Source organism: Macrobrachium nipponense, chromosome 8 (assembly GCF_015104395.2).
Source record: "Macrobrachium nipponense isolate FS-2020 chromosome 8, ASM1510439v2, whole genome shotgun sequence".
NCBI classification, from domain to species: Eukaryota; Metazoa; Arthropoda; class Malacostraca; order Decapoda; family Palaemonidae; genus Macrobrachium; species Macrobrachium nipponense.
The window spans coordinates 85411818-85435783 of NC_087203.1; the positions used below are offsets into that span (position 1 = coordinate 85411818).

The 23966-nt window shown below is 34.4% G+C and overlaps 1 protein-coding gene across 15 annotated transcripts in view; it reads left to right on the forward strand.

Annotated features, from left to right (window-relative positions):
• Nucleotides 1–23966, forward strand: part of LOC135222896 (intersectin-1-like) — a 553230-nt gene that overhangs the window by 325169 nt on the left and 204095 nt on the right. For all 15 annotated transcript variants that reach the window (XM_064261271.1, XM_064261270.1, XM_064261274.1 and 12 more), the window contains 3 exons: nt 2376–2519; nt 8022–8241; nt 10947–11177. In XM_064261271.1, the coding sequence (XP_064117341.1) occupies nt 2376–2519; nt 8022–8241; nt 10947–11177 (595 nt within the window). The remainder of the gene's footprint in view (nt 1–2375; nt 2520–8021; nt 8242–10946; nt 11178–23966) is intronic.

A 23966-nucleotide genomic window follows, 5' to 3' on the forward strand; every position in this document is an offset into this window, starting at 1 on the left:
AATGTTTTTTTAATGGCTTTATATCTTTGATTTCTGTCTAGGAAATTATTTTAATATTGATTTGTAAACTATCAATTGCCTTTGTATTATAAATAGACTTTGGGAGGTCAGTTTCAGCAATTTTCTTGCAAGCAATTATACTATATCTCCCCATTTTATAAAACCTGCCCATGATACATGTGATTGGTTAATGAATTAGCTCAGTCATTTGGTTAAACTGCTTGATTATGGTACAGGACTATACACTTATTTACAGACCTGATTAGATTCACTTATATTCAAAGTGCCTATACGTACGTTGTTAAGGATATGCTTATAGATGCACATAGTCTACACATATCCTCTTGTAAATAGTACATACTATATGTCACCTCGGAGTGTATTTATGGGATAATGTAAATTCTACATGATTAGTTTGTATAACATTTTTTTTAAAATAATTACTGTATATTAACATTACAAAAATCTGCACATTCAGTACAAACACTTCCATCATAATCCTGATTATGCAGATAGCAAAAATCTGTAATGGTTAACATAAGTAATCTTTTATTCAGTTGTCTTAATTGTGGAATAGTGAAGTTAAGCAAGCACAATCAACAGTGAATGTAGCTATAGTATGACTTAGGTACGGAGTCAGTTAGTACCAGCTTTATTGCAAGTCATCATTAAATAATGCATATTGTAAAGTGGTAATATTAATGTTTGTAAACTTAATTCTTTTATCTATTAACATGCAGCAAAAACAGTCGACCCCCACTCTTCCTGGACTCAAGCATTTGCAGATTTCTCTATGGACCTTATATACCCATTATTCACAGGAAATTTGTGTATTCTCAATATTTTTCTATGTGAAATATCTACATATTACTGAATTTTCGTATCAATTTCATGATCAGTTGCACTTTTTGTGATAAAACTATTAGAAAAAACAGGTACTATAAGCATTTTTAGTGGTTTTTTCTGGAGTTTGAATGAGCAAAATAGGCAGTTTTAAGCATTTACAGATTCTAGCTATTCCTGGGGGTTTGATACGCAGCCCCCATGAATACAGGGTTCCACTATACAGAAAACCCTGATATTCGCAGGGGATGCATCCTAGACATGCACACACACCCCGTGAATAGCTATAATCCGCAAATAGAAACCCTCTTAAAAGGTATAACTGAATAGTACATATTAATAGTTTTATCACAAAAAGTGCATTTAGTCACACAAATTTTATGAAAATAGAGTAATTTGTGAATATTTCCTAATGTGAAATGCTGTGAATGTCCTGCAAATAATGGGTAGATGTGGTCCAAAGAGAAATCCGTGAATGGGTGAGTCCGTGAATCTCGAGAACATGAATACAGGGCGTCGACTGTATGTAAATTGTGGTTTGGAACTCCTGGCTTTTGTTATTCTCATATATTTTATGCTCTAAGTTGGGAGTTGACTGTATTCTTTGTAACTATTCATCCTTGTTACAAAGCGGTGTAATACCGGTAACTATCTGTTGAGATTTAGGGTATAGTTCATTAGAAGGATTTTTCTTTAATATTTTAGCTTACCTACTGAAGAAACAAATCCAGTTCTGTATTATGTATTGCACTGAGATGTTGTTACTTTTCTAATGCACAGTTCTTTTATTTTGAATGTTTGATATATACAGGCAGTCCCCGGGTTACGACGGGAGTTCCATTCTTGAGACGTGTTATACCTATGGCGACAATCGTCGTAAGCCGGAACATCATAAAAAATCCTAAGAAAACCTTAATTTTAATGCTTTAGGTGCAATAAAAACTATGTAAACTGCATTCTTATTGCATTTTTCATAAAAAAAAACCTTCAAATATTGATTATTTTGCATTTTTGGTGTCATATTTAATTTTTTCTGCCAGATCAGCATTGTAAGCTCCGTAACCCAGGAACATGCGTCGTAGACCTGGAAATAATTTCTGATAAATATAATTGAAAAGCGTTGTAACCTCGGAACGTCGTAAGCCAAACCCATTGTAAGCCGGGGACTGCCTGTAATTTGTTTGATATAGTAGTATGAAAATATAACATCAAATCTATAAAATCTTATGCAAACTTTTTTTTTTTTTACCTTGATCTTTTAGAATTTAGAAAAATGGGGTAAAAGTTGAGTATGTATTTGAAAATATTTCTGAATATAATGTCTATTGAGGTTCCCTTTCTCTTGTACATGTAATTTCTGTTTCAATTTGTAAACTTATTGATAGGTAGAGAACTGAATTTAACTATGATCATAAGTCATATACATAATGAGTATTATTCATTACATGACCAATATGAACAAGTAAAATAGTGTAGAAATTATTTCAAATTATTGGATTTCAGAATGTAGTAGTCTTTTATTGCTTTTACAGAGTGGAAAAGGCAAGAAACCTGAAATTGCTACTGTGATTGCTCCATATGATGCCACAAGCAGCAACCAGCTTAGTTTACAGCGAGGACAACTAGTTATGATTAGAAAGAAAACTGCTTCTGGCTGGTGGGAAGGAGAACTGCAGGTTAGTTTACCATCCTTATGAATATAGTGGTATGTAATTTCATCATGACAATTTTTTCATTAATTTGTATATGTGACCCGTGTTTGGGAATTATCAGTGCTTGTGTGCTTCTTTCTTTTAACCCTTAGGAACCAGGGTAAAAAATCAATATGCAGCACCCAAGGCCGAGGAAACTTTGAGGGTGGTCAGTTTAAGAAAAAAACACGTCAATTTTGTGAAATTATAATTACAGATCACACAATACCTAAACAGATAAGACCTAAAATTAGTAACAAATTCTGAGCATATTTGTTGTATAATATTTACATAAATTTATTTAAATCAAAGATGCAGTAACTTTTTGGGATTATATATGTCTTTTCTAATATTTTTTGGCCCTTTTATTTGCGACGGGGGTTCCGTTCTTAAGACGCGTCGTAACCCGAAAATCGTCGTAAGCCGGAACGACGTTCTTGAAAACATGTCCACAGAGAAAGTTTCACTAATTTGCAATTTTTCTTAGGGCCATATCTCTAAAATTATCACTAATTTACTTTTTTCATGTGCAACACTGTGTATTCACAAATTACTGTATATTTTCATTAAAATACAAGAGAGAGAGAGAGAGAGAGAGAGAGAGAGAGAGAGATTACATAAAACCATTAAATTCATTGACCATTGTATGGCATTGTTAAGCTCCGAGTGTCACTGGAGTTATGAGGTAGGGAAATTGATACAGAAAAAGATGAAGGGAAGAATTTCTTATGAAATTAGTTATCGTATTATTACTACTTCTATTATTATTATTATTATTATTTGAAAATATAATAAACATGTGCATCTACCATAAAAATTCTCTCATCTCAGTAAGAAAGAGGAATTATCCTTACAAGTGATATGAAAAGGTCATTTTCATCTCTTTAATGAGAGAGGGAGGGAGTTACCACTATGACACATTATTATCTTGTGTGGCAAAAGAGAGAGAGAGAGAGAGAGAGAGAGAGAGAGAGAGAGAGAGAGAGAGAGAGAGAGAGAGAGAGAGAGAGAGAGAGAGTTAACCTTAATTAAAGGTGACATGGATAGATTAGTACGTATTGTATTTCTTTAAAATACTATCACATATGAATTTTGTAATTACAGTTATTATTATTATTATTATTATTATTATTATTATTATTATTATTATTATTATTATTATTATTTGAAAGTATTAAAAACAAATAGTACAAGTACATAAAAAATCTCGAGTCTCAGTAAATGAGAGAGAAAGAGAGAGAGAGGGGGGGAAAATTTCATGAACACTTGATTGCAACACTGCAGCTCTTCCCCCTCCTGGCTGCCACAGAACTTGATATATCTGACAGTTTTAGTACCTGGATCTCGAGAAAAGGTTACTGAAAGAAGACTGGGATTTCCTTCATTCTTCCATAATTTTTTAAATATAAGCTAAAATCTTACTAATTCACTATGGTATTTTCTTTAATGAATTGATATTATTGATGTATATATTAATATTAATATTTGAAAATAGTAAATCATTTATTTATCATACAAAAAAACATACATCTTTGTAGTAGAGAGAGAGAGAGAGGGGGGGGGGGGGGGGGGGAGAGAGATAGAGAGAGAGAGAGAGAGAGAGAAGAGAGAGGAGAGAGAGAGAGAGAGAGAGAGAGAATTATTGTTTTTATTATGTGATATCATTTTAACTTATTAAACTTACTAATACAGCATTAATCAAAATTGATATTTGAAAATTAGTAAATCATTTTTGTATTATAAAAATGTATTTAGTCATGAAAATAAACATCAAAATACACTAATTAGTGATTATTTTCATCGGAAAATACAAAGAGAGAGAGAGAGAGAGAGAGAGAGAGAGAGAGAGAGAGAGAGAGAGAAACTGTGCTAACCTATAAAGGATTCTTATCATAGTATGCGTTTTTTAAAAGCGTCGTTAACTCGGAGCATCGGAAGCGGCAGCGTCGTAACCTCGGAACAAGCGTCGTAACCCAGGGCGGATTTTTCAATGAATATTTAAGAAAAAGCGTCGTAACCTCGGAACGTCGTAAGCCGGACCCGTCGTAACCTGGGGACCGCCTGTATACATACCATAGTATTTGGTGGCTTGTGAGGCATGGTCTTTTCCTGAAAAAGTAAAAACTGGTGTAAAAAAGTTACATCAGTTTATGAAATTTTATGTTGATCAGCAACAAATTTTAAGGAGAATGTTACAGTTAACAGTGTAAGTAAAAAATCTTAAACACCAGTAAACACTAATGACAGGATAAAAAGAGAATCTACAGCATGACAATAAACATAAATTGAATCACTGCAGAAAATGTGGTGAGATGGGGAATAAGTAACCTGTCACATTTAATGGGATCTTAGAAAATCCACAATATCACAAAATATAATTTTTGAAAATTTTTACTGGAGATTACCCCATTAAATGCGGTTAGTAACTAAAAATACATGTTCTGTAAGGAAATTCAAATAAGCAGTCCCAGAATTCAAAGGGATAATGGAAATTAGTTATGGAAACCAGGGGAAACAGAATGCACAGTAACAATCATTGACAAGTAATGCCACATGCCCAGAGCACAAAACAATTATTAAAAAGTTCAGAAATTTGATTTGTTGCAAACGATAATTACTATGAAGAAGAATAGTATATGAATGGCTTAATGCAATCTCTAAAATAGCTTTAATCCTGGTTTAGCAACTTGAAATACACCTGAACTAAATTATGTCTCAATGAAGAATTGACATGTATGATAATTATGGAGGGAGGTTGGAGCATCCATAGTAGGGTTTTTATTATTCAGTATTTAACATCATAGCACCTGGGGAGCCATTGTACAGAATTGAGGCTGTTTATGATCAATGGTTTAAAAAGAAACAACTTAACCCTCTTACGCCGAAGGGGTATAATAAAAATCGTCTCCCGTATGCCGAGGCAGTCTCGGAGTGAGCGCCGAAGCGGGAAAAATATTTTTTTCAAAAAATCACAGCACGCTTAGTTTTCAAGATTAAGAGTTCATTTTTGGCTCCTTTTTTTTGTCATTGCCTGAAGTTTAGTGTGCAACCATCAGAAATGAAATGAAAAAAATATCATCATCATATATAAATTATGCGATATATGATAGCACGAAAACAAAATTTCATATATAATTGTATTCAAATCGCGCTGTGAGCAAAACGGTTAAAGCTAACAAGTTAATTTTATTTTCGTTGTATTGTACAATAAATTACAATCATTTTGGTATATAACACATTGTAAAACGATCAAAGCAACACAGATAAAATATTATCTCAAAATGATGCATGAATTTGTAATGCGTGGACGTAAAAAAATGTTTTTTTTTTAAATTCACGATAAATCTAAATATTGTTCTAGAGACTTCCACTTTGTTTCAAAATGAAGATAAATGATTGAATATTACTATACTGTAAGAGTTTTAGCTTACAATTGCAGTTTTTTACCATTTCGGACGAGTTAAAGGTGACCGAATGTCGAGTTTTTTTTTATATATTTTTTTTATATGCAAATATTTTGAAAAATAGAAAAGCTACAACCTTCAATTATTTTTTGTTGTATTTTACATGAAGTTGCACACATTTTCATATATAAAACTCTATGAAACGCCTAATATGAAACGGAGCAAATATAACGATAATGCGACATACGCATTTCGGAGATTTGCGGCAGAGAATCCGCGCGTGGAGGGATGGAAAGTTTTTTTTTAAATTCACCATAAATCTAAATATTGTGCTAGAGACTTCGAATTTGTTTCAAAATAAGATAAATGACTGAATATTACTAGACTGTAAGAGTTTTAACTTACAATTGCGTTTTTTTAGTATTTCGGTATACATAGTTAAATTTGACCGAACATAGTTTTTTTCTATTTATCATGATTTATATGCAAATATTTCAAAAATGAGAAAAGCTACAACCTTCAATTATTTTTTGTTGTATTCTACATAAAATTGCGCACATTTTCATATATAAGACTTTATGTAGCGGCTAATTTAAAATGGTGTAAACATTACGACAATCGCACAAAAAAATTTCTGATTTTTTTCGGAAGAGGAAAATTTTTTTTGTTTTCATAAATTCACCATAAATGGAAATATTGTGCTAGAGACTTCCAATTTGTTGCAAAATGAAGGTAAATGATTGAATATTACTAGAATATAAGTGTTTTAGCTTACAATTGCGTTTCGACTATTTCCGTAGTCAAAGTTGACCGACGATTGAAATTTTGGCACATCGTTATTTATATAAAAATATTTCAAAACTGATAAAAGCTACAACCATGGGTTGTTTTTAGTTGTATTGGGCATGAAATTGCGCACATTTCCATATATAAAAATATATGTAACGGCAAATTTAAAATGGTGCAAACATTACAACAATCGCACGAAAAAATTTATCGGAAAAGTTACCGCACGGACGTAAGGAAAAAGTTTTTTCCATAAATTGACCATAAATGGAAATATTGTGATAGAGATGTCCAATTTGTTGCAAAATGAAGGTAAATGATTGAATATTACTAGAATATAAGAGTTTTAGCTTACAATTTGGTTTTTCGACCATTTTGGTAGAGTCAAAGTTGACCGAAGGTTGAAATTTTGCCACTTATTGTTATTTATATGAAAATATTTCAAAACTGATAAAAGCTACAATTATGAGTATTTTGTTGTTGTATTCTACATGAAATTGTGCACATTTTCATATATAATGCTCCATGTAACTGCTAATTTAAAATGGTGCAAAAATTATGTCAAAGTGACAAAATAATTTCTGAGATGTGTCACTGATACTTTTCAGTGCGATCAGAAAGAAATTCGCGCTTGCGCGCCTGCGTATTGATTGTAAACAAAACAACGCCTTGATCCGTGAGCTCCCAGCATCCCCCAAGGCACGTGATTCAAAAGTTTTTGGCTGGTAGGCCTATAAATATTTTTCCACGAATTTTTAAAAAACTTTTTTATGTCAACGTTTAATACGTCCAATCGGCACCCGGGAGACAATTTATGTTGACGTTTAATACGTCCAATCGGCGTAAGAGGGTTAAAGAAGATTAAACATATGTCCATCCTCAGTTCAAATTAAACATCTAGAAGTGGTATTATCCCAACATCATGATTGCCTAATCATCACTTCTGACCCAGTATCCATCTGGGTAGTAGGTATTGATATGTCGGCAATATGATATTGTAAGTGAATACCAAACTTTCAGTCCACATTGAATGTAATGTACATTTGATTTTCAGCAACAGTATAAGATATTACAAAGTGAGTTATATGGTCATTCATTTTATTATTTATGTACAGAAATGAAACCTTTTGGGTAAGTTTTGTGAGAATATAGAATTTTAGATTGGTTAAACTTTTTTCGGTTAAACTTTATTTGAAGAAAACTGGCTAACTCTTGCTGGTACATATCATGATGCCAAGCTGTGCATTCATTCATATTTTTATATTTTTAGTTGTCTGACAACTCATTTCTTTTACAGGCCAAGGGCAAAAAACGTCAAATTGGATGGTTCCCAGCAACTTATGTCAAAGTTCTGGGAGGATCATCCCGATCTACTCCAGTTTCCATGGAACTGACAAACAGAGAAGATGCCCCTCCAGATGATGTGGTAACACCTACAAATGCAAACCCAATTACACAAGTCACCATTACTCCTCCAACTGATGCACCCATGACAGGGCCAAATGATGCTTCAAATGGTATGAATTTTTAAACAATTCCCAATTATTTTCTTGCATTACATCATTTTATGGATACAAATAGTTTGTGTAGCCTGCTCATCAGTTCTTAAAGTATTAATGAATGAAGTGGTGGTTGCTGTTAAATCCAAAAGTGCACATTCAGTCTGTGGGGGGCTGGGGGTTAGTGGGGGGGGGGGGGGGGGGGTTAGATTCTAGAACCCCCAGCAATAGGCAAAAATCTGCAAAGTAGCAACTGTATATTTATTTTATTTTTTACTATCTATGTATATATATTAAGGCTTTATAAACCCTCCCCAAACTCTTATAAACCTTTATCACAGTATTACTATTAACCTTTCCCACATTTACAAACATTTCCTATGCACTTAAACACACACACACTATATTTTTAAACCTATATAATTTTAACAAAGAAAATTACAAACTGTTTAGTGAAGATGGGACATGGCCAGATGGGAAAGGTTGATAACAAAATCAATTTTATTCACATTTTGCAAGGATAATCATAGGAATTGGTAGTGGGTGTGTCCGATTGTGTGTTTGCGTGCGTGTTTGTTAGAGAAAGAGATCGAGAGTTATCAGCATCTGGTAGATGTGATAACAATCCCTGAGGCATGTATGATTATTGATGCTTTTTTTACACTTGGGTTTTTAAGTGCAAGAAGGTTATTAATACAGCACATCAACTTACTGTTGGCAAATGACAGAATTTAAAATGATGATTCAACAAACTTGAAGATTTTGCAAACAAGTAATAAGTAAAGAATGCAGATAAGGAAAGTTAGATCAAATAACTTTTCACAAGTCCAACAAATCGTATTTTGAACAACCTTCTGGAACGAATTAAGTTCGAAGTCTGAGGTACTACTGTATTGATCATTTTCTGAACAACAGTGCACATGTGCACTAATGAGTAGAGTAATTAAAATATTCCAGACTCCATATGATTACTACAGTATTCTGACTAAACAGCTCAGTAATGACAGTTGAACACTATGATAAGAGTGATACAGTGGACCCTCTGTTTTCATACATAAATTGTTCCAGAACCTCCCACAAAATCCAAAATGCACAAAAACTGAAACAAAAATTCCCATAAGGAATAATGTAAATATAATTAATGCATACCAGACCCCCCCAAAATATTAGCAAAAAATATATTGTACAGGGAATAAACATAGTTTTACATACAGAAAACAATGAGAAATAAATATAAATGACTAATGAAATGAATAAATGAACATTTAACATCACTCTTACCTCTATGGAAAACACTTGTTAGTGTATGGAAGACAAAGAGGAGGGGAGAGGGAGGAGGAGCGGTTATTGTTTGGAAGGGGAATATCCCTCCAGAAGGACTTCAGGTATCAAGGACCTATGTGGGGTTACTAATCTGTTTTTTACTGGCACTATCTGAGGTTATTTCCTCACTTCATTTTTTACTGGCACTAGGACCTGCTTGAGAGCTAGTGGACCCCTGTCACACAACAAAACTGTCCAGAGACATTTGTTTCTGGCATTTCTTTAAAATTTCCCAAAAGTTAAACACAGCATTGTCGCTAAACATGTTGGAGACAGATTACTACTTCTTTGTTGAGGTGATAATTTTCCACAAAATTTTTTACATCATTCTACTTTCCAAACATGTCCTTAATCCCTGAAGTAGTCACATTATGTATGCCCATTCATTTTCTGAATTTTTCAAACCAGCCTCTGCTGGCCTTAAATTCACTAACACCAGAGCTTGTTGTTGGCATTTTCTCACTAAGATCGGCATGCAGCTTTCTCCAATACTTTGCTACGAGTTCTTTTTTAAATTCTATAGTGTTTCTCGCCTTTTTTTTACAGAAGGGAACTTTCTTTGGCCCCATGATGGCTTATTTAGCAGTTGCACTCTAATAAAAATGCACAAAAAGCACAAAAAAACAACAAAAATAAAAACAGAATGGGTCACGAAAGGAGATGGGATCCTTTGTTTGGGTGCTCAATGGGCCCAGATGGAGCATTTCTGAGTGTATGAAAACCTAGGAAATGTACAATAACTGAGACAAAATTTCATAGAAAAAGTCAACGAAAACTGAAACACGTAAAAAGAGAGGCATACGAAAACTGAGATTTGACTGTAATTTAACATTAATGATGGTGATACTTCAATATCTTATATCCTAAAGTATGTTGAAATACATGAAAAGTTGCAAAGTAATGTAGTTTTGAGACATATGTGGAACTTAGAGTAGGTAAGACAGTTGAATATGCTTTTAATCTAGCTGAGAATCATCTCTTGTTGAATTAGGGAGTGCTGTGTGTACAGTTTATCAAATGTCCTTATTTATAACATAATCTGTTAAATAACCATTAAGTTTGCTAGAATTGTGATGTTTGTCCCAATCATAATATAATTTGTCACACTCTTAACTTCATTTAAGGGCTTTTTTTGAAGCTCCTAGTCTATTTAAACTGATGAATCATATTTAGATTATATTGATTGATAAAAGTTTTTAATTCTGTTATGTAAGTAGTTTTTTTGTGCTTGACTGATTTTCATCATCTGATTAGGGGTTTTTAAGTTGACTTAAGTGTATTTTTAGATGAAGTTGGTTGAGAATAACAAATTTATTCCTTTGTTAATTTTGAATTGTCTTTTAGTCTAAATATTATTGGTTTCTTTATTTTGTTAGAATTACTTTGGTGTCTGCTTACAGGTTTTGCTGAGCAAGTAGAAGCTCTGTATCCATACACAGCTATGAATGAGGATGAGCTGACATTTGAAGCTGGTGCCATCATCTCTGTTATTGACAAAGAAGATGCAGCATGGTGGAAAGGGACTATAAATGGAATTATTGGTGTATTTCCTTCCAATTATGTGCAGCCATTTACTGGAGTCTCCACTGTGGGTGCAGTCACCTCTCCTGATATTGAAGACTCTCTCTGCTGTGAGTAGAACTTTCTTTTTCTAAACATTTCATATTTTAAACTTTGGGAATGAGAATTTGGTCAAGTTCATCTTCATTTAAGCTTGGGAAGGTGTGCTTTTCAGTTTTTTTACTTATGAAATATTTATTAAAGTTACATTTAAGGTTTTTAGAAAAGGGGAAATTCAGTATTTTTATGTTTGGAAGTTTGTTTTATTGTGGGTAAACTTTAGGAAAGTTTGAAAATAAAATGTACATTAATGTACAAGTGCAGAAGCTTTGGATATTCTTTGGAATCTATATAGTAGCATTAATTTCACAGACCATTTGCACAATGGTAAGATTAATAATTATTTTGAGAAAACAGCTATACAGGACCTCCATTAGAAGCATAAGGCTGTTTTTAAGATATTCTGTGAATCTTTTTATAGTTAATAACACACACACACACACACACACACACACACACACACACACACACACACACACACACACACACACACACACTGCTATTTTCTTTTGTAAATATTCCTTCAGTCATATTGTATGATATGTAGGAAAATGAACTTAGTTTTCTTAAGGGATACAATACTATGTATATGGCTTACTTTTGTGATCAGCAAGGCACACCATCCAGATATAAGAAACATTAGCCTATAAGTGTTCAGCAAATTCATTTAAAGCAATCAATAGCTCATCTTAACTATGTATTTTATAATTATCATCAATTAGGATGTTAATATACTTAGTAGAATTTAGAGAGAGATCTGCAAAATGAATTGTTCCATAAATATGTACAGCCTACCAAAAATGTCGTTCTACTGTACTTGCTTATGCTTATAAGATATGTAAAACGCTGTAATCAAAGGTCATGGAATGTAAAAAATCAAAGTAACATTACTGTAAGTTTTTTTATAAAAAAATTCATTTGAAAGAGAAAGCGACAGCAGTGCGTGCATATTGTTTCCAAATGTTATATGATAGTGTGTATGTATATATGTATAAATGCACACTAAACAAGCAAAAAGATTAAATAATGTACATACAGCACAGCAGTGCATTTCATAGATGTCAGTAAAAATCCCAAACCATATTGAATATTACCTTGTACATTAAAATATGGTGTAGTCTTACCTTGAAGGTAATAGAATATAAATGGCAGACCATTAACAATGTATACTGTCTTCTAAAATACCAAACCATATAAAAATACATACTGTATACTTTGTGCAAAAATACATATTACATGATTCCCTTATGATCCATCATACACCAGGGATTACTGATTTACATAATGCAATTTGTTCAGGGATAAGGATATTAACCCTTAAACGCCGAAGCGGTAAAAAAAAATGTCTCCCGTGTGCCGGAGACGTTTCAGAGTGAGCGCGGGAGCGGAAAAAATATTTTTTTCAAAAAATCATAGCGCGCTTAGTTTTGAAGATTAAGAGTTCATTTTTGGCTCCTTTTTTTGTCATTGCCTGAAGTTTAGTATGCAACCATCAGAAATGAAAAATATTATCATTATCATATATAAATAATGCGATATATGATAGCGCAAAAACGAAATTTCATATATAATTGTATTCAAATCGCGCTGTGCGCAAAACGGTTGAAGGTAACAAGTTACTTTTTTTTTCGTTGTAATGTACACTAAATTGCAATCATTTTGGTATAATAACAAATTGTAAACGATAAAATGCAACACAGAGAAAATATTATCACAAAATAATGCATGAATTTCCCGTTAACAGGCGCAGACGTAAACACATATTTTTTCAAAAAAATTCAGCCATAAATCTAAATATTGTCCCTAGAGACTTCCAATTTCTTTCAAAATGAATAAAAATGATTGAATATTACTATACTGTAAGAATATTAGCTTACAAATGCAGTTTTCGACCATATCTGACGAGTTAAAGTTGACCATATGTCAAATTTTTTTTATATATATTTTTTTATATGCAATTATTTCGGAAATAAGAAAAGCTACAACTTTCAAATATTTTTCGTTTTATTCTACATAAAATTGCGCACATTTTCATATATAAAACTCTATGAAATGCCTAATATGAAACGGAGCAAATATTCCGAGAATGGGACTTACGCATTTCGGAGATTTGTGGCGGAGAATCCGCGCGTGGAGGGAAGGAAAGTTTTTTTTTTAAAATTCACCATAAATTTAAATATTGTGCTAGAGACTTCGAGTTTGTTTCACGATTGAAGATAAATGACTGAATATTACTAGAATGTAAGAGTTTTATCTTACAATTGCGTTTTTCGACCATTTCGGTAGAGTCAAATTTGACCGAACGTGGTTTTTTTTCTATTTATCGTGATTTATATGCAAATATTTCGAAAATGAGAAAAGCTACAACCTCAACTATTTTTAGTTGTATTCTACATTAAATTGCGCACATTTTATATATAAAACGTTATGTAACGGCTAATTTAAAATGGTGCAAACATTACCACAATCGCACGTATGATTTTTTCGGAAGAGTTACCGCGCGGACGTAAAGAAAATGTTATTTTTTTCATAAATTCACCATAAATCGAAATATTGTGCTAGAGACTTCCAATTTGTTGCAAAATGAAGGTAAATGCTTGAATATTACTAGAATATAAGCGTTTTAGCTTACAATTGCGTTTTTTTTCGACATTTCGGTAGAGTCAAAATTGACCGAAGGTTGAAAATTTGTCACTTATCATTTTTTATATGAAAATATTTCAAAATTGATAAAAGCTACAACCATGGGTTGTTTTTAGTTGTATTGTGCATGAAATTGCGCACATTTTCATATATAAAACTTTATGTAACGGCTAATTTAACATGGTGCAAACATTACCACAATCGCATGTATGATTATTTTCGGAAGAGTTTTCATAAATTCACCATAAATCGAAATATTGTGCTAGAGACTTCCAATTAGTTGCAAAATTAAGTTAAATGATTGAATATTACTAAAATATAAGAGTTTTAGCTTACAATTGCGTTTTTCGACCATTTCGGTAGAGTCAAAGTTTACCAAAGGTTGAAATTTTGGCACTTATCGTTATTTATATGAAAATATCTCAAAACTGATAAAAGCTACAATCATGAGTATTTTTTTGTTGTATTCTACACAAAAATGCGCAAATTTTCATATATAATAGTCTATGTAACGGCTAATTTAAAATGGTAAAAAAATTATGTCAAAGTGACGAAATAATTTCCGAGATGTGTCACAGATACTTTTTAGTGCGGCAAGAAAGAAATTCGCGCTTGCGCGCCTGCGTAACGATTGTAAACAAAACAACACCTCGATCCGTGAACCCCCAGCATCCCCCAAGGCGCGTGATTCAAGAGCTTTCGGCTGGTAGGCCTAAAAGTATTTTTCCGCGAATTTTTAAAAAAACTTTTGTATACCGACGTAAAATACGTCCAGTCGGCACCCGAGAGACAAAAAATGTCGACGTAAAATACGTCCAGTCGGCGTTTAAGGGTTAAGCAAATTGATATATTTATCTGCATGTGCCCCTAGAGCTTTTTGGGTGGCCCAGATGGCTCTGTCATTTTCGTCGTCCTCATTATTGGCTGACTCACACTACTTCCCGACCTTGTTTGTTGGTAAATGATGATCCCAGTTGCCATAGTCCTCTTCTAGCCAATCTTTGATTTTTTTGTCAGTTTAGGATTTTGACCATCTTTTGGAAGGCAGCATGGAAATCATGGGATTCAAGTCTACCAGTCTTGAACTTCTTCAGTGCCCTCCATCAGCTTCTTCCATGCAGTGCTCATTGTACAGTACTTTGTATCAGAGCTTCCCATGCTGCTGTCCAGTTCTGTATGACAAACTACAAGTTGTACTGATTTTAATTTTCAAGAGTCTTCTTTCCTCTGCTATCTTCTTCATTCAAAAACATTGTTCAGTACTGACCACTCAGTAACATAAATTACCCCCTGGTCTATAAACTGCATTAAAGATGATGTATTTTCAGGGAAAAAAATTCACTTAATCCTGCCATCTTCTGTCATTAGATCTCAGACAGGTGTGCAGCACAGTTTTCCATCAGGATGATGGCTCTGACACAGGCTGGATGGATTTTTAAGTACTTCTTCTAGATAGTTCCCTATCTCATTGAATGCAAGGATTAAGAAGTAGGACTTTATAATACTCATTGTGAATCATGCCTTATGTGATAAAATACTGTAATAGGGTGGCAGCAAGGGTATGTTCTTTATGGCCCATGGCTGTTTGCTGTTCCATCAATGCAGCTTGAGGTGGTGAAAGCCATCAGCATTGGCAAAACAAGGTACCAAAATCCTTTGTTTGCCTTGCTTCAGGCCAAGGACATCATGACTTCCTGCCATTGCTTTCATGTTTTTTCATGTAGAGGCTTCAAAAACAAGTCAGTCTCATCAAAGTTGTAAATTTGCACGAGGACTGTTCATTCTTTTGTTTAGCAGATCCAAGAACTTTGGACATAAAGGTTCTGTTTTTTTTCCAGTCAAGTAACCCATACCAGGTATAGAAACATCATAGCCACCCATTGGATGCTGCTTCTGTATCTGTTTCACTTATTATTACACCTGTATTTCATTGTTACATAATCCTCCTATACGCAGGTTCCTCATTTTTCGCATATTTGCTCTGGTAGATTGCCTTGTGTGCGCCATAGCAGTATGAAGTTTCAGGGCATCAGAGCTGTATTATTTGACAAAGCCACACTTAGTAGCTGGCATTTCACATGTTGCTCCCTGATTGCCTACTGCAACTAAAATGTTCTCAGACATGAGCAACAATCCATAAATTTTGTTCTAACTGGTTCGGAAGGTCTAACTTCTAGGAGTCTATAAGCACTTCCTCTTTTGTTTTGACTCATCACCAATATGAAGCATGAAATTTACAATAATATACTGTATATACTCACATATCATACAACTTTTGAAGACCTAATTTTGGAGCTAATTTTAAGTGAGTCGCATCATACATGAGATATAAAATTAGTATATGTAATAATCACATATTGATATTGTATGATAAATACAAACATAATGGATATGCATTTTTTCCACGGATCGTTTAAAAAGTTATGCTTTACTTCACTAAATCTAGTAATATTATATGAATTTTCATATTACTATTTGTTTGTATTATAAATTACAAATACAGTAGAGCCTCGGTTCTCGACGATAATTCGTTCCAGAAGGAGCATCGAAATTCGATTATTTCGAGAACTGAATCAAGTTTTTCCATAAGAAATAACTGAAAATGGATTAATCCGTTCTTGACCATCAGTTATTACCCTAACCTTGCCTTTTTATACAATACATTACATGTAAATTACAACTAAATAAGTTAAAAGTTAAATAAATATCATGTTAAACGTATATTTATAATTTTAAATGTATAATATACAGTATAAAAGAAAACTAGCCTGCGTCCAACCGATTGTTGACCAAGAATCCATAGGCTACCTAGGTAAATAGTAAGTAGAATGTAGTGTAGTGGGTAGGCATAAAACGTGTTGCTAACATAATAAAAACATTGAAAAGCAAGTCTAATTATTACAGTAAATTAATAAACTATTAAAATTAAACCCAATTTATATTTATCAAAAACTTGCAAAAATTTGCCTACAGTAAGTCGGCATTTAAGGATGTAAACAAACCATAGCGCAGCCCTGGTGGTTTATATCGGGACTATGGTAGTAAACAGACCATATCTCGCTATAAGCCTAGAAACGTTTACATTCGATATTAATTTATGGTAAATCTTTTTTCGGAGTCGACTGCAATACTCTATACAAAATCGCTTGAAAATTATCTTTCAGTAAATGTAATGTTATGATGCTAACAATTTTGTTTCATAAATGTCCTTATAAGAAAGGTGCGTCTTTTACGGCAAATTGTCCAATATCAGGGCTGGTTTCAAGCTTATTGGACTTTGACAATTATTATGGTACTGCATGGTACATATATACGTACGTATAAGTAAAAGAATCTTCTTAATGTCTTTAATTACTATACCATTACGTACCAGCATCTCTTGAGTTTAATATCAAGCTAACCTCTTTTTTTTTTTACGATGACGCTTATAAACAAAGCATACAGATTGCGTTCATTACCGCGCACGCGTTGCATATGTAAACTGTGTCACTACCAGACCTCATACGTAAACATTGACGTCTTTTTACAGTAGACATAAAAGAATCGTCTTAATTTCTATAATTATTCTATACCATAGTGGCTTCTCTGATTAAGCTAAGGCTAACCTCCTCTTTACCAGCAAGCTTAACAAAGATTAAGATTGCGTTCGCTACCGAACGGCACACGTTACGTATGTGACAGTGGTTTCACTACCAAATCTCACACGTAAACAATGACGTATTTTTACAGTAGACATAAAAGAATCTACTTAATTTCTATAATTAATGTATACTGTAGCGGATTCTGAGTTAACCTAAGGCTAACCTCTTCTTTACCGGCACGCTTAAATAGCTTAGATTGCGTTGCTACCGAACCGAACATGTTACGTATGTAACTGGTTTCACTACCAAATCTTACATGTAAACATTGACGTATTACAGTACGACATAAAAGATTCTTCTTAATTTCTTAATTACTACGCACTTAATATGGCATAGTGGCTTCTCTGATATAAGCTATGACTAACTTCTTCTTTACCGGCAAGCTTAACAAAGCTTAAAGATTGCATTCGCTACCGAACCGCACATGTAACCTACGTATGTAACATTGCCTTCACTCCAAACCTAACACTTAAATACGTATTGCATTTGCTACTGAAATGCGCGCCTCAAGTGTGAGCATGGTTTTAGAATATGTCTACGCTTGAAAAAAAATCAAGCAAGGGTGCTTGATTAAATCTTTTTTTTCGCTCGTCACTTTCATGCAGAGGAGAGGATAGACGAAACAAGGTTTATTTTGGAGTTGGAAATGATGGAAACATTTTGAAGAAGGAAAACGCGAGATGCCATGTAAACACTTTTCCATTATTTCAGAGATTAACAATAGCAAAAGGTTTTAATAGATAGCCAGTAGTAATGTTGGGACCCATGATGAATCAAAAGGTAACTGCATATAGAGTTGATACCACCGAAAAAGCAAACGAAATGCGCGCAAGGTGTACAAGACATGACACATGTTTGAATGTTTGTAAACATTAGTTGCGGACTTTAAACAATGCTGAGTGGCGTCACCAGTATTACCAACCGTTTTGCTAAATTATGCTAGTCGGTCCAAGCAAGAATTTATGCCAAATATGGTGCAATTTTGTGCCAGAATTATGCTATTAATCTATCATTATCTCATTTCTCTAATACATTTGAGCTAAAACAACGATGTAATGGAAATTTAAAACATTTATATATTAGGTGAAATGATACAAAGTGACGAACAGACAATATTATAACTAATAATTTGATGATCTTTACATGTTAGGAAACTCGTAATAAAACACCATTTTTCTTTAATAGATCACATACGCAATCACTAGTACACTATTTGATATGCAATCACTATTGTACTATTTGACAAATGTGTGAAGATCACACATACAAATGTGAAGAAAAACAACAAATTTTACTTATTACTGCATCATTATCATGCCACTCAGAACCATTTTTCTTTAACAGGTCACATAAACAATTAATAAATACTTGAAAATGTGTGAAAATTACTTCAAATATAACATTTTGTTATTTACTGATATTTACTGAAAAATTAAAACTAAAAAAAAGGTAAACAAACAAACCAGTCTCTACTCGAAGAAAAACATACGTACTTATTACTTGATCATTATCATGCCACTGAAACACTATTTTTCTTTAACAGATCACATACACAATGAATAAATACTTGAAAATTGTGTGAAAATCACTTCAGACATAATTAAAATTTTGATAACTACTGAAAAAAATAAAACCTAAAAATGAAAAAAAGTAATTCTTTACTCATGAAGAAAAAACATTATTAACACTTTACTGATCGTTTGTCATGCCACTGTGGGTATTTATTTATATTCACAAAATTTAACATTCCTTAGTTGGGTTCAAACTTAGCAATTAACTCATTTGTTAGTGCTGCTTTTGAGGCAATTTCACTATGAAGATACATTCACTATAGCTGTGTATGAAATTGAGGAATTTTCTGCATTTTATTTAAAATTTTAGTGAAAATACATTCTAAAATTGTACTAGAACCCTAAGTGTGAAAGAAATTATGCTAAGCTCCAATTCTTGGGTCAAATTATGCTAAAAAACATGAAATTATGCTACATTTGGTAGCACTGGATGACGCCAACTAGCGGCGGCTGGCGGAACCAGTTTTGTTTACAAACATCATATGGTCGGGGGTCGGAAACTGGTTTTTTGGTTGAAAACAGGTACAAAGTTTATTGGAAATTTAGTGGCGAAATCCGATTATGTCGAGTTCTAATACGGTCGTGAACCGGGTCTCTACTGTATAGCAATCAATGTTCTGATTTGGAAATCAGCTGAGGGCGATTGCGAGGTAAGTTTGTTTTGCTGTATTGAACTCAAATCTAAGGGACTTCCTTGCTTCTACATAGTTAGCGCAAATGAATCTCAAGATACTCTATTATAATGGGACGTGGTTATTTACGTTATACAAAGTGTTTTTCAAGTTGAAATATCACTTAAAAACGTATAATTTGTGAACAAAATTTAGTTATCTCTTTCGTTAGTAGATGGCGCTGAGGGCATGTTTATTGCATAAACAAAAATCAACAGATTCCATTTGATATTTTCACTTGATCTCTTCGGAATACTATGAGCTTTACAAATTTATCTTTTATTGGAGTGAAAACAGTAAAATGCGTTCTTTCATGCCCAGTAGTTTTGTTTAAAACACTTTTCTCTCAAATTTTGTTTACAGTCGACTTTAATGGTACGAATACTGAAGTTTATGAGTGTTTCATCCACGTTGCCAATGCACAGTAATAGTCGTTAGTGGATCGACATTCTTTCCTCAACTTCAGCTAAAACTTACAAATTAAATTTAGCAGTATATGCCCTTGCCAATCTTTTATCCATAGTGAGTAAGGATATAGTAATGTAAAAATATATAAGTCCTATTCTCCTTAACGTCATTTGTAACATAACTACGTAATTTTTTTCTATCGTTCGATGGTTGAAATGCAAGCAAAAAGGCTGTTGTTATCAGATTCGGTTGTTCATAGCAAATCAGCTGTATCTGGCTGTCTGCATTTTCAAAACAAGTACTATATCATTACTAGTGATACTTTTGGCATTCTCTTTTACTTTTTTAAACTTAACTAGAAGATGAGATGGATAAAAGAGATGGAGGGAAAGGAGTTAGGTCTTGTAAATTTAACTCGCATGATACGTGAGATATGTGATAAAATAATTTTTAAGGGTGAAAATTTGGGGGTCATATGATATGCGAGATCGGGGTGACACATGTATACTTTATGGAAGGGAAGGGAAAAATATTACCTATTTCTTTTAAAATATGATGAACAATTAATTTCTTAGAATTTCAAAGCACATGTTCACATATGAAACAAAGAAGCATAGTGCAATCAGTTAAAAAGATTCATGTGAGGAGCTGTTTTTATGTTTGATTAACAATGATTTCCTGTTCTTTAGTGCACACAAAAGTACAATTATACTTTTTGCAACAAAAAGTCTTAGAGTTTTAGATTACATGGTAGTAAAATTAAACATAAAAGCGTGGTACAGTTAAAAAAATTTATATAAGGAGCTATTTTTATGTATTCAGTTAACAATGATTTCCAGTTCTCTGATGCATGCACAAGTGAAAATGGATTTCTCATAGCTTCAAAATTACGATTTTAGAGTATGTTCTCAAGCCTGCATAGCAAAACAGAGATTGACAAAATCATTTACAAAAGTTACATAAGGAACTGTTTTTATATGTTTGGTTAACAATGATTTTCAGTAGTGTAATTGCGTGTTCTGAAATATTGTACACAGACATGTGCATTTGTACTTTTTTTTAAACCAAATGTCTCGGGATTTTGAGCACATGACTGTGAGGTGAACTAAGAGTGACGCTTTCACTTTTTAAAGACAATACTTATTGCAATACACTTCCTGAACACCTGAATTAGCCCTGGTCACCTGACTAGCTTGAACATAACCCCACTCATTTACCCACACTTGGGAAAATTTTAACTGCCAGTGTTACCAACACTGCAGGTAAACATTGTTTACTGAGTTACCTGTCTACCATTAGCAATACTGCTGCCAGAAATTGCTTTTTGTTTGCTCGATGGATAGGACGCATCCTGTTGCAAGCGAACATTTTTTGGTCTCTCAGCCCAACCCCTACAGCAAATTTCAGAAGAGACCTGTTGTTGTCGACTAGGATTTCGTTTTGGATTACGTTTTAGATTTCTCCTGTGGATTTTTGCCTAATAAACGTTGAGTACCCTCTGACACGATTGACATTCTATGTGTAATAGCTGTAGAAAGGTGCAATGTAGTTTAAATCAAAGATGTGATAAGTGTAGGGACTCGTCAACAGACCAGATAGAAGGATATTTAAAGCATAGGAAGGCACTAGCAGCCAAGGGCAAATGCAAGGTAGCTACTGAGCCTAAGAAGGCAGAGTTAGAGGATTTGGAGTCCGTGCTTTTTAAGAAACTAGAGGACAGGCAGTCTTCTAGTATGACAAGTCTTTTTTTTCTAATTTATTGGAAAAATTTAATGAGGATAAAGATTCTAGTAATATGGAACCAATTTCTAATTGTTCTCTTTCAGCTCCCCTGCCTGTTTTAGAACCAGCCCTAACGGGTGCCAGGGGTCATAGAGAACCATAGACCTGAAGGGTAGGGTGAGCCCTAACCCCCGGCACGGAGCAGGTAGTGTCAGTGGCAGATTTCCACTTTTCCCCTGAAAGTGTAAGTTGTAAAAGTAAGTTAGCAGTAGGCGAGACGAATACAGTTAGGGACTCTAGTGTAGATGTATTGGAAGAGAAGTTGCAAGGACAGCTCTCTTCGAATTTTGATTTCAACCCTGGTAGGACTGGTTCTCCTTTGGATTCCTCAGAATTTGTGTTCCCTGCTGCTAGTTTGTCACGTGTTAAGTCCGTTAAGCCTTCCTTGGATATGGTAGGGTCAGGTCCGGCAGTAGTAAGTAGGGAGGAATCCCCTTCATCGTCAAAGGTTCCTTTCCCTTCGGGGATTAGCTCAGAGCTTTTCTCCGTTGAGAGCTTATTGGATAAGACTCCTTTTAACTTAGTGGAGTATAATGCAAATTTCTTAGGCCTCTCTCAGGGGTACAGACAATTAGTAAGTCAGTGTTTTCACCTGGGGCTTCCTAACATTCAGGATCATTTTCTCATAAATTTCCTTGAATTTACAAATGAAATGTATCTGGATTATCGGGGAAATGAATCTATATATTTGTTATCCTTGAAAAGGATGGCTTTTTCTTCTTCTTTCGTCTCCTCTTCATCTTCGCTCTTTCCACATGCCTCGGTAGTTACTCCAATTGCTTTACCTTCTAAACAGACTTCTCTCATTCTTCCTTTTCGAATTACATTTCGGTGCCTCCTTCAGTATCTTCATCGGTATATTCTCAGATATCTTACAGGGGCGTGCCTCCAGCAATGTCTGTTTTCCCAGGTTAAGTTTCATCCCTGGTTTCCGGTGCTCTTTTTTTTGAAGAGGAGACGAAAGAAGAAGAAAAAGCCATCCTTTTCAAGGATAACAAATATATAGATTCATTTCCCCGATAATCCAGATACATTTCATTTGTAAATTCAAGGAAATTTATGAGAAAATGATCCTGAATGTAGGAAGCCCCAGGTGAAAACACTGACTTAATATTGTCTGTACCCCTGAGAGAGGCCTAAGAAATTTGCATTATACTCCACTAAGTTAAAAGGAGTCTTATCCAATAAGCTCTCAACGGAGAAAAGCTCTGAGCTAATCCCCGAAGGGAAAGGAACCTTTGACGATGAAGGGGATTCCTCCCTACTTACTACTACCGGACCTGACCCTACCATATCCAAGGAAGGGAATTTGGTCAATACGTTTAGTTCAAATCAGCCTACAGGCTTAGGCAACAAGTCGTTGGGTATGGAGCAGGCACATCAGGCCCCTTTGAGAGTTTGGCTCCTCAAATTCCCACAGGTTTGCTCTCCGCAACGTTTCCTCGGCCTACAGGAATAGCCGGGAATAGGCATTCATTAGTTACGTTGCTTTCAGTAGATCACAGTCCAGTTTTAACCTCTACGTTAAGTGCGGGCCCGATGGTCATATCGGCTACCTGTCCAACTTCTGCAATCAGGGGACCAATGGTGGTTCAAAGTGTGACTTCTTCTTTCATTCCTCCTCCTTCTTTGGCTTTCTCTTCTCCTGTTCAGGGCGGTACAGGCATTTGGAATAAGAGTTTTGGTGTTGGTTCGGGTTCGGTTTCGGTGTCGGCTATCGTGGGTTGGAACTCCCTCTTCTGCCTTTGAAGTTTCCACGGTTGTGGGTGTCGTCCTTCTAAGACGAGTTTCCCAGGTGATATAGGTATTGCGGCTTCTCCGCTCATTGGCTCTGGTGCGGGTTATCTGACATGTTTCGCTCCGGACCTGGTTCCTTCGGCTTCGCAGAACCCAGGTTGGGTAGGTTTGGCTACAGTGAGGGCGGGGTTGCACAACCGGGGTCATTCACCTCAGGCAGGTTGGTACCAGGCATGCTTGGTGGAGGTGTGACGCAAACTTTCATGGACAGTTTGGCTGTGCCAGGTGTTACGTCAGTGATTGGGGGCGACAAAAGTTTGGCGCAATCCTTTGCGGTTGGCTTGGGG